Source organism: Acomys minous (genome assembly GCF_964271855.1).
Source record: "Acomys minous genome assembly, chromosome: 13".
NCBI classification, from domain to species: Eukaryota; Metazoa; Chordata; class Mammalia; order Rodentia; family Muridae; genus Acomys; species Acomys minous.
The window spans coordinates 14259867-14272842 of NC_140495.1; the positions used below are offsets into that span (position 1 = coordinate 14259867).

The 12976-nt window shown below is 54.5% G+C and overlaps 1 protein-coding gene and 1 long non-coding RNA gene across 6 annotated transcripts; one reads left to right on the forward strand and one right to left on the reverse strand.

The window, feature by feature from the left end:
• Positions 1 to 319: 319 nt before the first annotated feature.
• Positions 320 to 10902, reverse strand: SLC26A6 (solute carrier family 26 member 6). Of its 5 annotated transcripts, none has more exons than XM_084752661.1 (21): positions 10765 to 10902; positions 8994 to 9159; positions 8754 to 8893; positions 8512 to 8622; positions 7337 to 7485; positions 7045 to 7209; positions 6807 to 6959; positions 6207 to 6289; positions 5982 to 6129; positions 5620 to 5733; positions 5440 to 5517; positions 5058 to 5153; positions 4869 to 4975; positions 4622 to 4691; positions 3431 to 3523; positions 3199 to 3303; positions 2702 to 2794; positions 1741 to 1914; positions 1509 to 1563; positions 840 to 976; positions 320 to 619 (listed from the first exon to the last, which is right to left on the reverse strand). In XM_084752661.1, exons 1-21 carry the CDS (start codon positions 10784 to 10786, stop codon positions 605 to 607), a joined length of 2274 nt encoding a protein of 757 aa, XP_084608787.1. In that variant the 5' UTR covers positions 10787 to 10902; the 3' UTR covers positions 320 to 604. The 5 variants fall into 5 exon arrangements, with proteins under 5 accessions (XP_084608787.1, XP_084608791.1, XP_084608789.1 ...); XM_084752663.1 differs by lacking the exon at positions 10765 to 10902 and adding an exon at positions 10140 to 10276 and having other exon boundaries at positions 321 to 619; XM_084752662.1 differs by lacking the exon at positions 10765 to 10902 and adding an exon at positions 10122 to 10262 and having other exon boundaries at positions 321 to 619.
• On the forward strand, positions 9081 to 11005 carry LOC311580942. Its single transcript, XR_014773605.1, has 2 exons — positions 9081 to 9154; positions 10114 to 11005. It is a non-coding gene; the product is annotated as an uncharacterized lncRNA (long non-coding RNA).
• Positions 11006 to 12976: the final 1971 nt, after the last annotated feature.

Genomic DNA, 12976 nt, shown 5'->3' on the forward strand with positions numbered 1-12976 from the left:
CTCTACATCCCCCAGAAACAGCAACTCTATCTTTCTTTCATCAGGCTATCCCTGAGGGTGGCTCAGTCTTGAGCTACAGTCTTGATTCCATTTATCTTTCCAGCGAGAGCTAAAGGGCCGACTGTGTGAAACCAATGAGAACCCTGGACTTTGTTAAGTCCTAGCCCAGCCCAGGCCCAACTGCTGCCCACTTTGTATGCTCTCTGCCCATCCCTGACCTCCTCAGATCTCACACCCCAGTTCTGTCTACTTTTAGGGTTTATAAGACAGATTGGGAGTCTAAGCTGAGGAGCACCTGACACCCTAGCCACACCCCAACCATGCCACAGCAGAGCCTGAAGATGGACAGACACATTTATTCTCAAAGCTGTAAACACACATCAGCTCCCTTGCGGCAGCACCCAGCCAAGGCCAGCCTGACTGCGGTACCCCGCCCCAGGCCTGTAGCACTGTTTGGAGTCCCAGAGCATCCATCCATGAGCTGTATGTGCATGGACATGGAACGGAGAGTCCTGGGTGGCACCTGGAGGTGGCCCAGAGGCAAGGGGTTTCATAAGAGTGACCTGTCACAGCCTCCAGAGGTAGGCAGTCTCTTGCAGCAGAGTCAGAGTTTGGTGGCCTACATGGGCAGGAGAGGAGGTTCCAGTTAGTATCCAAAGGATATCCAGGAACCCCTAAGATGTCCCTCCACAGACAACTTCCTTCCAGGCGGAGGGTTGGGGGGGAAGCAATGGGTCAATGTGACCCTGGGCAATGGCACAGACTACCTGGAGTTGGGGTCAGGGTGGGGATAAGCAGCAGATTAACAAAAGCTGTTCAGTGGTCCAGAGTCAGCTTACCAAGACAGGGCTCTTAGGGCTGGACTTCCGGTGGTGGAGGGCAAAGGTCACAGCGTCGTGGACAGAGGCAAAGAGATGCTGTTTAGTGATAGAGTCATCAAAGAAGTGTCCAGCCTCAAGCTGGGTGACCACAGGACCTGTGGGCAAGGAGGAGATGCTGACACCAGTACTACCAGGACACTTAGTGCCCGGGCACCCCTAGCATCCACCCTGCAGCTACTTACTAGAAACCCAGTTACTCTGTGTGTGTGTTGCTTGCACCCAAAAGACACAGCAGCACACCAGATGTTCTGCTCTTATCTCTCTCAACATTATTCCCTTGAGAAATGGTTTCTGACTGAGCCTGAAGCTCTATTTTGGCTAGGCTGGCTGACCAACTAGCTCCTGGGAACCATCTGTGTTCATCTAACAAAAGCTAGCATTATATGAATGCATAGATATGTCTGGCTTATTTTACATGGGCTCTGGGGACTAGAACTCAGGTCCTCATATGTGGGCAGGAAGCCTTCTTACCCACTGAGCCCTACTCTTGACTCTTGTCTCCCAAGACATCTCTGACCTCCAGTTTCAGGAAAAAAAATTTCTTTCCTTCTGGTGTCTGAGAAACCCCTTGACCAGAAAAGTCCCGCCCTCTGTCTGGATTGTAATTGCCATCCCCACTCAACTCACTGTAACAGGCTGCGATGTACACTTCCACTTCGATCTCCCGGAAGTCACGGAAAATCTGTAGCAACAAAGGGGGCTAGCCTCAGGGGGGGGGGGGAGGCAGAAGTTGGGCAAGATTTAGAATGGGGGAGCTCAGAGGGCTTGGTGTGTGGGGGGTGAGGGTGGGAAGGCACAAGCTAAGTGATGGGGTCAGTAGGAAGACCTGAGAGGCCCCAGCCTACCCACAGCTTCTTACATTCTTCAGGCTCTTGATGCACACGGTATCCACAAAGGAGAGGGTACTCAAGTCTAGGACGAGGCTATGGAAGCCTGGCTGGGGCAGGCCCAGGGACTGCAGTGTGGTCGTGGTTGGGGCCTTGGCATCTTGATTGCTTGCGACTCCATCCTCCAGCTCCTCCCCTTGGTGCACCTGCAGGGGATCCAGATGTACAAAAGGGCCATCCATGATAGAGCAAAGGCAGGCACATAGTATACAGGGACACACAGAGTGTGTCAGAAGCATGTATGTAAATATGCAGATAGATGGAGGCATGCGCGGGACACGTAAGGACACAGATATGGGGTGACTGGAGAGACATGTGGATCTATAAACATAGGAGGGACATGTAGGGACACAGGAAAGCATACCCTAACATGCACAAACTGCCAGAGGTTAATAAAGACACAGGAAGGGAGGGTTACTTGGGAGATCATGTCTCATCTGTAGCCAAACAGATGGGGGCCTAAAGACAGACAAGATGTCCTGGAACTTGCTTTGTAGACCAGGCTGGCCTCGAACTCATGAGATCTGCTGCCTACTTCTGCCTCCCAAGTGCTGGGATTAAAGCTATGTGTCACCACCACCTGGCATTCATACACATCTTAAACCCTGACCTGTCTGAATCCTTGGTTGAATTTAGCATCCCTCTTGACCCCTAGGTTTGCCCAATGTTCCCAAGCCCCTTCCTTTAGCCTACGAGCGTAGGCTGTGGGTCTTGTTACAGCTATAACATCTAGCTCAGTCTGAGATTATAGACAGGAGCCGAAGGAGAACTCACTATTGCAGAGGTTTCCTACCAGGGTCTGAGCCAACCCTCCCATTCCTCCCACATTAGCCCAACACCTCCAAACCCACACTAGCTTTCCTCGTGTAACATGTATGGGTCCCCACATCTCTGCAGTCCTTGGCCGGTCCCTCCTCCTGCTTCTAGCCTCACCTTGGCCTCAGAGCCTTCCACATCGTTGCTTTTGATGTCTTCAAAGCTGGCGTTGACGTTGACTGAAACTGAGGCGATCTTGGAAGAGGCATCCTGGGAGGGAGAGGGATGATGAGAGAGCTATCCCATGGCCGTGCCATACGGCAGCCGCGCTGGGTAGACCTGGCACTGTCCCTGGCTTTGGGCGAAGCGATGCATCAGGTCCTAGGCTGCAAGCCTGAGACGTTATGACAACAAAAGCGATCTGCTGTGGCTCCCGCTGTGACTAGTACAGGAAAAGGAAAACAACTTCTCTAGAGCTTGCCCTGCCCTTCCAGGGCCTGAAACAGGGTCTGTAGGGTGCTGAGGGAGAAAGAGGGGGGACAGAGAATGGGGAGGAGAAATGGCACAAGGACTGGACAGGGAGAAAGGCCAAAGGATGAGGGAACGGCTAGAGGTCAGCGTTGGGTCCACAGTCTAGACTGAGCCAGGAGGGAGCCGCATAGGGGGAACCCCACCTGTTTCTTGGACTTCTTGGCTTTCTTCATCCTCTTCATCTTCATCTCCTGCTTTCTGATTCGCTTCTTTTTCTGGGTGATGAGGTGGTCAACATCCACACCACACTAGAGACACAAAGTCGGAGGCAGAGGTTGGTACGCTGGGGAGATCAGGATATTCAGACACACCCCCACCCCGCACACACCCAGACCAGGTAGGGCATTGGTGGTGGGGGGAACACCCCAACCTCACCTTCTGCTTCAGAGAGTCACTGAAGAGCTCAGCATTGGCAAAGTACATGGTGGCGGAAGAACGGAAGACCTTCACGCCAGGGACCTCCTTGGCCTGGAGGAAGTGAGGTGGAGTTGGGGTGGTTGAGCCTTCCTGCTTTTCCAGTGCATCCTCTTCACTCACTTTCCTCTCTTAGAGAGCCTGCTACCCTCTATCCTCCCCCTCCCACACCCCCGCCCCGTGGCCCCTCCAGGAGTCCGGGCCAGAAGCCTAACTGCACCATCCTTGCTCTCTGTGTTGCACAGGTCCTGTCCCTCCCCGCTCCCCCGTATTACAGCAGATTTCACAATTTGGCTCTCTGCCCGTCCCCCCCCCCCCCCACCTTCATCCCCGAGTCTCCCACTCCTGCCCTGTGCTGTTTTCTGCATGCAGACAGAACCAACACCTTCCCCAGCTCTCGCCCCATTCCAGCCACAGCCCAGGACCTCCCTGGGCATTTGGGCCTGCACCACATGGGCCAAGGTGAAAGAGCTTATTTTATTCCAGACTCACACAACCTTGGTCCCCATGACGTGACATGAGGCTTTTTAGAATATAAACTAGCAACTGGGAGCTTTGTATTCCCACTGAACAGACCAGAAACCTCCCCTGCACCCCGTGGCCCCTCCCTGCACCTCTACTCTCTGGACCTAGAGTAGGGCTGTGCTTCTGTCTCCAAGACTGATCCCATCAACTCATAGCCTGAAGAGAGCTCCTCTCTCCAAAGGATTCCAAAAACCAAGGGCAAAGTACTACCAGTCCGAGTGCGCATGCGCGCGTGCGAGTGTGTCCACATCTATGCGTGGGTGTGCACCCTGCATTGTCAGTAGGTGACACTGGGCGTCTTCCTCTATGGCCTTTCGCCTTTGAGGCAGGGTCTCTTACTAAACCTGGAGCTTGCCAACTGGCTAGACAAGCCAGCCGGTGGGCCGCAGAGATCCTCCTGTCACTGCTTTCCAAACACTAGGGCTACAGACATGCATGCTGCCAAGCCTGGCATTTTATGCAGTTTCTGGGGACGCAAACTCAGGTCTTCATGCTTGCACAGCAGTTTATCCACTGAGCCATTTTCCCTGTCCATCTCCCAGGGTTCTTGTTCATATGGAAAGGAATAAAAAGGGCCCATTTGTTTTGTCTGCCCCACCCCACCTCCATTTAGCCGCTGCCACTCACCCCTGAGTACTCTGCCACGTCTCTATAAATATCCGTATCTGGCACCTGCCCCAGGACAGAGTAGTGGGGCCTGAGGAGAGAGTTACGGGGGGGAGGGGGAGCGGAAAGGAGGGAAAGAAAAGACCATGAGAGGGGAATGAGGAACGTGGGGTGCCCCCCAGAGGTATAAGGAAAGCTGTGGAGAGCCAGTATGAAACTTACTCCCTCACCAAGCTGGAATTGGGGGTACCAAAAATGTCTGACTCACAGCTGCATTCGGACCACCACGAGCAGCAGGGAGAAGACTATGGACACTGCCAGGCCAATGTCCAGGTTCAGCAGGATCGTGGCCACAAAGGTCACCAGCCAGATTAGCTGATAACAAAAGGTCAGGGGTCAAAGAGTACACTGGCACTAAAGGCCCCAAGCCCAGCCCCGGGTTCCCAAAGCTTCTTACCAGGTCCACGCGATTTGCCTTCCAAAGGGTGCAGATGTCAGAGAACTGCTTCATCATGCCCTTCAGGTTCACGATAATAACGGCTGCCAAGACGGCCTGAGGTGACAAGAACATCACTAGGGTCGCCAAAGGTTCCTAGAGATTAACAGCCCCCACCACCCGGGTATGACCCACCCAGACGGACCAAGCGCTTCAGCCTACAACCAACTACTACGAGCAACAGCCTCAACCCCTTGGAGCTGATCAGAAAGTTCTAATCTTTGACCTCTAGTTCCAGACTTTATCCCCAAGAGCACAATCTTGTACCTCCGAGCCTCTGACATGGGACTAAGGCTGACTGCTTTGGGCCTGGCCTAACCAAGGCCCTGAAGCCTGGCCTCACCTTGGGCAAGTCTCGGAAGAGTTCCCCAAGTTTGACAATAATAAGGAGGATGAAAAGAGACGATATGGCTCCGGCAACCTGCAGGGTAGGAGTGAGCAGGGGGGTGAAGGTGAGCAGACGCAGCATGCAGACACAACACGGACATATGAACGTACGTGCACGCTCACACCCAAGGCGCACCTGTGTGTTGCCCCCGGTGCTCTCCTGGACCAGGCTCCGAGACATGGAGCAGCTCACGGGGAAACACTGGAAGAAGCCTCCAATGAGGTTACTGAGGCCAAGGGCCACCAGCTCCTGTCGGGGAGAGTGTGGTGTGAGAAGTCTTGCCAGGGGAGCCAGCTCACTCTCTTGGCATGCCTGGGCTGACACAGGTCCCAAACCCCATCCCACTCAGTGGCCTCCAGTATTTGGCTCTTGTCCCAAACATCCTGTCCTCTCACCCTCAGTCACTCACAAGTCCAGCTCCATCCTTATTCCAGCTCACTCCTGTCATCGCGGCCCGCACACACCTACATGCCCCTACCTACGCCCACAGCACAGACCTGGTTACTGTCCACACGGTAGCCGTGCCTCAGGGCGAAGATCTTCCCAAGGGAGATGGCAATGGCGAATCCTACCACGGCGATGGCAAAGGCGTTTCCCACAAGCGTTGCAAACAACTCTGTCTTGGGTACCACTGGGGGTATCAGCCTAGGGGGGACCCTTGTGAGGTCAGAGGATGGTCCCGGCTCTAGCTACCTCACCTCCCTGACAGGACCAGAGCTTACCCTGTGGTGATGTTGCCCACAACGTCTACGCGGAACGTTTCATTCAGCTTCACACCATAGGAAATACCAGTGGCTCCAATGAGCTGTGGGGCAGGACCGAGTTAGGGGGGGGAGGTGCTGAGTGTATCACAGGGAGAAGGGTAAGTCATCTTGGGGGACAAAAATCTTTTTCTGAGGAATGGGAGGTTACAGACAGGGTGATAAACACCACCATCACCACCATTTGAGGAAGGGGATTGTCAAGGATGGCAAGAAGCCATAGGACTGGGCTGGGCGCCGTGGCGCACGCCTTTAATCCCAGCACTCGGGAGGCAGAGGCAGGCAGATCGCTGTGAGTTCGAGGCCAGCCTGGTCTACAAAGCGAGTCCAGGACAGCCAGGGCTACACAGAGAAACCCTGTCTCGAAAAACCAAAAAAAAATAAAAAATAAAAAATAAAAAGAAGCCATAGGGCTTTCTGTAGCAGTTACCCCCCCAACACCCAGGAGTGCTTACAGTGGTCACTCCGTCTGGCCCTCAAATACCTTGAGGTTGTGTACTGGCCAGCTGTACCCTCACTTGCCCTCCTCCCCTGCCCACGACGACCCCCGGGCGCCCGAACCGTGAGCAGTTCCCCAGGTATGGGCAGCGGAAGATGTCGCCGCAGCTTCTCGTTCAACAGCTTCACCATCATAAGTACCACGCCTGCCACAATCGCCGTCACCACGGTGCCGGGCACAGTCTCTGGCAGCTGTGCACAGACCTCCAGCACTGTCTGAGGAGAAGTGGTGTGTTACAGCCAGCACTGGAGGGCACGGGGCACCGCACGCCGACCCACCTTTGCTCCCACCCTCACTCACATAGATAACGGACAGTGGCCCAGAGTAACTCTTCGGAGTGATGCCAAACACATACTTGAGCTGTGAGACGAGGACTTGCACAGATGCAGCCGTGGTATAGCTGCGGACCAGAGGCTCTGACAGGTAGGTGACCACGAAGCCGAAGTGTACCAGGCCCAGCCCCACCTGTTGGGTGGCGGGGGTGGGGGTGGGGGGGTGTCAGGGGATGCAGAAGCCCTAGGCACAGCTAGGGAAAGTAGGATCGGAAAGGGACATGGGGTAAGTCAGACACTCAGGGGATGGCTTTCTGTACCTGGAAGAGGCCAACCAGGAAGCTAAGTGTATAGGCCACCTGCACACGGGCATCATCAGCTGTGGCATTCAAGCTTTGCAGGAAGGCCTCATCTGCGGTCAGGGACTCTGTCACACCACCCACCATCACCGACATTACAGCAAAGGTCCCTGCAAGGGGCAGGGCACAGGAGGTCTGAAGGCAAGAGGATGCTGCGCTGTCCTGGATCCCTGGTCTTAAGTAAAAGAGGCCAACAGACATCCCGTTCTGAATAAATATCCTTGGGCTACAGTTGTACAAACGGAGGCAGGACTGCTTAGCCATGGCCAAGGTCAAAAGTGAACCTTGAGCTCACCTGCTCTTAAGATTAGCCTCTAATGGTTGGGCGTGGTGACGCAGGCTTCTAATCCCAGCACTTGGGAGGCAGAGGCAGGTGGATCGCTGTGAGTTCAAGGCCAGCCTACAAAGGGAGTCTAGGACTGCCAAGATTACACAGAAAAACCCTGTCTCGAAAAACCCAAAAACAAAAAATTTTTTAAAAAGGGAGGGAGGGCGGGCTGGAGAGATGGCTCAGTGGTTAAGAGTGCCGCCTGCTCTTCCAGAGGTCCTGAGTTCAATTCCCAGCAGCCACATGGTGGCTCACAACCATCTATAATGTGATCTGATGCCCTCTTCTGCAGTTAAAGCACTCATATGCAATAAATTAAATAAATCTTAAAAAAAAAAAAAAAAAGACTAGCCAGTAATGTCGAGCCCATCTCGCCGTTGACCAGTGGGGTGGGACACAAAGGCTCTCTGGGAGCAAGAAAGGGGTCATAGACAGGGTAGACAGGCCTGTAAGAACTTATAGGCCCCACAGCCTGCCTCATTCATCCACCTTGAAGGCAGGGGCCCTGAGATATCCTGAACCTACAATCCCCACAATCAGGTTCCTAGTATTGCTTGCAGCGATCTATAGGCTATACCAGCGAATAAGAGATGGGGGAGGGGAAAGGTTCTCATCTGGAGAGTTCTCTCAGAAGAAACTCTGACCTGAGGGAGCCTCCATACGGAACAGCTATAGGCTATAGGCTATTCTTAGTGACCTAGAGCCTATGCTCGAGGCCCTCTTCTCCAGGCTGCCCTGCCCAGCCTGCTCCTCCCCTCCACAGAGGATAGAGACACCTTCTACAGAAAGGTAGCCTGACTCTACTTACCCACAGAGATGTGGCGAGAGGTACCAAACAGGAAGTAGACAAAGACGGGGTAGAAAGAGCTGTACAGGCCAAACATAGGAGGCAATCCCGCCAGGAGGGCGTAGGCCAAACCTGGAGGTAGACAGGTAGCAATGTAGACTGGGGAGAAAAGGGTAGGGGGAGCCAAGCCCTGGGCTCAGGGGGCATAGCGCCAAGGGTAGAGGTCATAGCTTTTGCAATCCAGGCCACTGAAGGTAGCTCACCCTGTGGGAGCTGCATGATGGCCACACTCAGGCCAGATAACACATCACCCAGGAGCCAGTCTCGCACAGGATAGCGGGGTAACCAGCCCAAGACCGGAACATGTTGGAGCAGAAGTGCATGGGCCCGAGCACGGGAGCATCTGAGAACAGGAAGAGTCTGTTACCTGCAGGACTCTCTGGGCCCTGGCAGAACCTCACCCTCCCCATCCCTCACCCCAGGCCTCTACCCCTCAACATTACCTAAACCAAGTTCGCCACTGGTAGGTCTTGGACACCGGGCCCCAGTGCCCCAGATCCTCTAGCTGTTCCTGGTTCAGCAACGGCCTTTCCACGTGGTAGTCTCGCCTCTGCAGCTCCATTTCATGTGTTGTAGACAGGAGTGCCTGCGTCTGTTGCGTCCCGTGGTCTAGGGGGTGAGACCACATACGGTGAGGATCCACCAGGCCCAGCCTTTCCTACATTTCTACCTGGGACCACAGAGTCACATACCTGAGTGTTCCGGTCTCAGAGATCAAGGGTAGATGCAACCCTGCTGGTCTCTGAGGGCCCCCCCCCCCTGCTCACACCCAGACAGAGGCAGTGTATGAACCTTGGCTGCTGGAAGATTCTTTCTGGGCCAAAGTCTCTCCGGGAGGGAGCGTGAGATGGGATGACTGAGTGTGGCCAACACATCCAGCTCAGGTGTGGCTGCCCAGCCCTGAGTACCGCTGCAAGTCCAAGTCCGGGTCCACCAGGTCCAGACTGACTGCCCCTGAGCTTCCCTCTCCCCGCTGCTGGCCTTCCCGGAGTCAATTCCTGTCCAGTCTCTTTTCCAGCCGCACCCTGCCTTGCTGCCTGAGAGTGTGTTCAAAGACCTAGCAAGCCAGGGGTCTGTAAGCAATACCCTAAGCCACCTAGGCGCCAGGCTCCAAGCTCCAAGCTCTCACCTCCAGAGACAGGCTTCCACTTGAAGTAGGGAAGCCTCACGTGGGAACAGGAGCTTTCAGAAGCCAGTCCGACCTAGAGGGAACTCTGCCCTGAAAGCCTTCGCCAGCCAGGCATGTTCTGACTGGGCAGGGAGAGGAGGGTAGGTCTCTCATGTGCTGGGAGACATCTCTTGGAAGTGGGAGAAAGATTTTACCAGCGAATAAGAGACGGGGGAGGGGAAAGGTTCTCATCTGGAGAGTTCTCTCAGTAGAAACTCTGACCTGAGGGAGCCTCCATATGGAATGCAGCTCTCCTCCACAAATATATTTCAGAGGGGGCAGAGCTGGATTCAGGTGGAGGAGGGGGGTAGCTAGCCTTTTGGGAAAGAGTGCACCTTTGAGTTCTGATCTAGGAGAGGCTATAACCAGGGGAGAGGATCCCACCAGAGGGTTAGGAACTCACCTGGGAAGAGCCTCTAACCTGGGTGTCCAAGTTGAAGGAGGGAGCAGAGCAGGCGCAAGGAAGCTCTTCAGAAATTCTCGGCACCGCGGACTCCTGGAGACCTCAGAGGCCCCTCTCCCCTCCTTCGAAAGCTTTCAAGTCTTCTTAAAGAGCTCCCTCCCCTTACCAGGCAGCACGCGCCTGGGGGCGGAGCCTTGATGCTTGGCACCTCCCTTTGGGAGGGCACCAGGGCCGGTAGTGCCAGAGCGCTCATTACCAGGCCGACTCAGGCCGCTGCTGGTCCACGACCTGGCTAGAACAGGTCTTGCAGCGGTCTGTCTCCCGGTCCCAACGCGCCCAGCTGGCACATCTCCTGGCCCTGGACTCCTTGGCAGGCAACAACTCTTTGCGGCCCCTCATTAGCACTGCAGGGACTTTGACTACAGCCCTCAAAGGTCGCGCCGAATCCCGCCCCCATCCCTCGCTGCTGCTGGACAACCGCGGGCGGAAAATCGGCAAGACCGTAAACCAAAGCTCTGCAGGCAGGCGGGAAACGCCAGGTAGGGATTTGGCGGTTCCCTTTCTAAATTGACCCAGGCCAATAGTCATAGGACTATTAGCGCTTCGCAGACACGCGGAATTCGGGCGGCGCCCGGCAACTCACCGGACCCATCGGGCAGTCCCATGGCCCTCAAGGGGGGTAGCTCGAGTGTCGCTGTTCTGACACCTCCCCCCGGACGCCACTACCGGCTCTAAAGAGGCGCCAGGCCGAGAACCGTGGCCGGCAGTACGCTTCACCGTCAGGATGTGCATGCTCAGACCAATCAGAATTCTGGAGGCGGAACCTAAATCGTACCCTCCCTGCGGGGCGAGCCCGGAGAATAAAGATTTAACCCTTTCCTTCCTGGCGGCCTACCCTCTTGCCCCCCTCTTGTTAATCTGCTGCCTGCCGGGAGCTGGAGGGTGTCTGGAGGACTAATAGGAAAGACCTGCGTGCACTACGCTTGGCCAACGTTGTGGCTCCGCGCCCCTGAATGGATGGACCTGATTGTATGCTCTAGCTTTGTAGAGGGTCCCCATGTTATGCAGAGGAGAGATTTTTGAATGTTCTGGACGCCTAGATGTGTAATCAGGGGCCCCAGCATCAACTATGAGAGATCTAGGTCTGTGAGATCTCTCACAGACCACCAAGCTGTGAGTACAGTGGTCTTTAAGGCCGACCTCCCCCACAAGTTTTCTTTGTGTAGCCCTGGCTGTCCTGGCTGGGAATTGAACTCTGGAGGAGCAGTCAGTGTCCTTAACCTCTCCAACCATCTCTCCAGCCCCTACTCCCTTTCTATTCTGGCTTCCAAGACTGGAAATGGAGCATTGAGGGTCCCTTGCACTCTGGAAGCTCAACCCAATGATCTCAGAAGGGCCCTCTTGGGGCGCTTTCAAGCTTCTGGCCAGATCCAAGTCAGAAAGACCAGGCAGGGCCAGAGTGTAGGTGGTAAGGCAGGACCTGCAAAGGCAGCTCCTTGGTTTGGTTTGACAGCTGGACACCATGGACCCTGAGGAAGCCCTCATGGGACTGCCTAGACCAAGAAAGTGGCTTCTCTCAGCCGGCTCCTGTGCTCAAACTGCAGGCTCCAATCACAAGGTGAGAGGCCATATTTCAGAAATACATGGGAACCTGGTCCAAATCTCCCATGAAATAGGCTAAAAATAACTGGATATTTTCGAGGGAGGAGCGCTCAGATTCCTTCAAAGGTCATTCTGGGTGAATCTTTCCTACTAACTTTCTATATCCAAAGCAGAAAGAGGAACAAGTGTTTTCTATAGAAGTTTATTCCCAAAACAGAGCGGCATTACGGAACAATTTACACAGACAGGAAAGAGGGCCACTGTGTTGGAGGGGACCCCAGAGACTGGCATCTACAGAGCCTAGGACATAGCAAGGATACTCTCCCACTGACAGGCCGCTAAGCCAGCCCTCTTCAAGGGCAGGGGTCAGCCTGGGGAAGGCGAGCTAGGGACCTGGCTGGTGGGATTTGGCACAGGCAGTGAAGTGGGATTTTTGAATCTCAGAAACTGCCTCCCAAGACTCAGCTGACCTTTGATCTGGGAAAGGTCAGGGTTAGAAGCCCCCACCCCCCTCAAGATGGCCAGGTCCAGGGGCACCAGGGGTGAGTCTTCTAGGCACCTCTCCCACTTTTTCTACCTTTCACTTGTAAACAAAGGGAGGGGGAACATTCTCAACTGTAAACAAAGTGTTAAAATTCAGTGTTTTAAGCTGTAAACAGTAAATAAAACCCAACCACTTAAAAAAATAATAATCTTGGCCTGTAAACAAAGTGAGAAAAATTTAAAGTCCCCAGTTCTGGACATCAGACAAAAAAAATAACAAAAGAGAGTTTTGTGAACAGGATCCTAACAGTCATTTTCCTTTATAAGGAACTAACCACTGCCGCAGCAGCAGCCGGAGCCAGGGAGGATCCTGTAAACAGTGGGCGGCTGTGGCACCTACATTCTGGGTCTTGGATTCCCTTGTTTCTGCTCCCTTTGTGTCCCTCCCCCCATCCCTCAAGGAAACAGTGTAATGAACTAATGGCAGCACAGACTAGTGTTGCTGGGGCGGGGGAGGGAGGGACGAGGGAGTGTCCCCTCCACCCACCCCCTGTAGGAATGTCTGGTTAGAGGCCCAAGTCCCCCCCAGGGGAGGAAGGAAAGCCTTGATCTGTAAACATGACTTCTGCTGTTCCACCAGCACCCACAGCATCAGTCCTAGGTCTTAAGGCAGTAAGTGGCAGGGACCCCAGGAAAACAGCCACATCCGCAGGGAGGAGTGGCCCTCAGGAGGAGGTCGGAGGACCCCTGTTCCAAGGCCAACCCCCAAA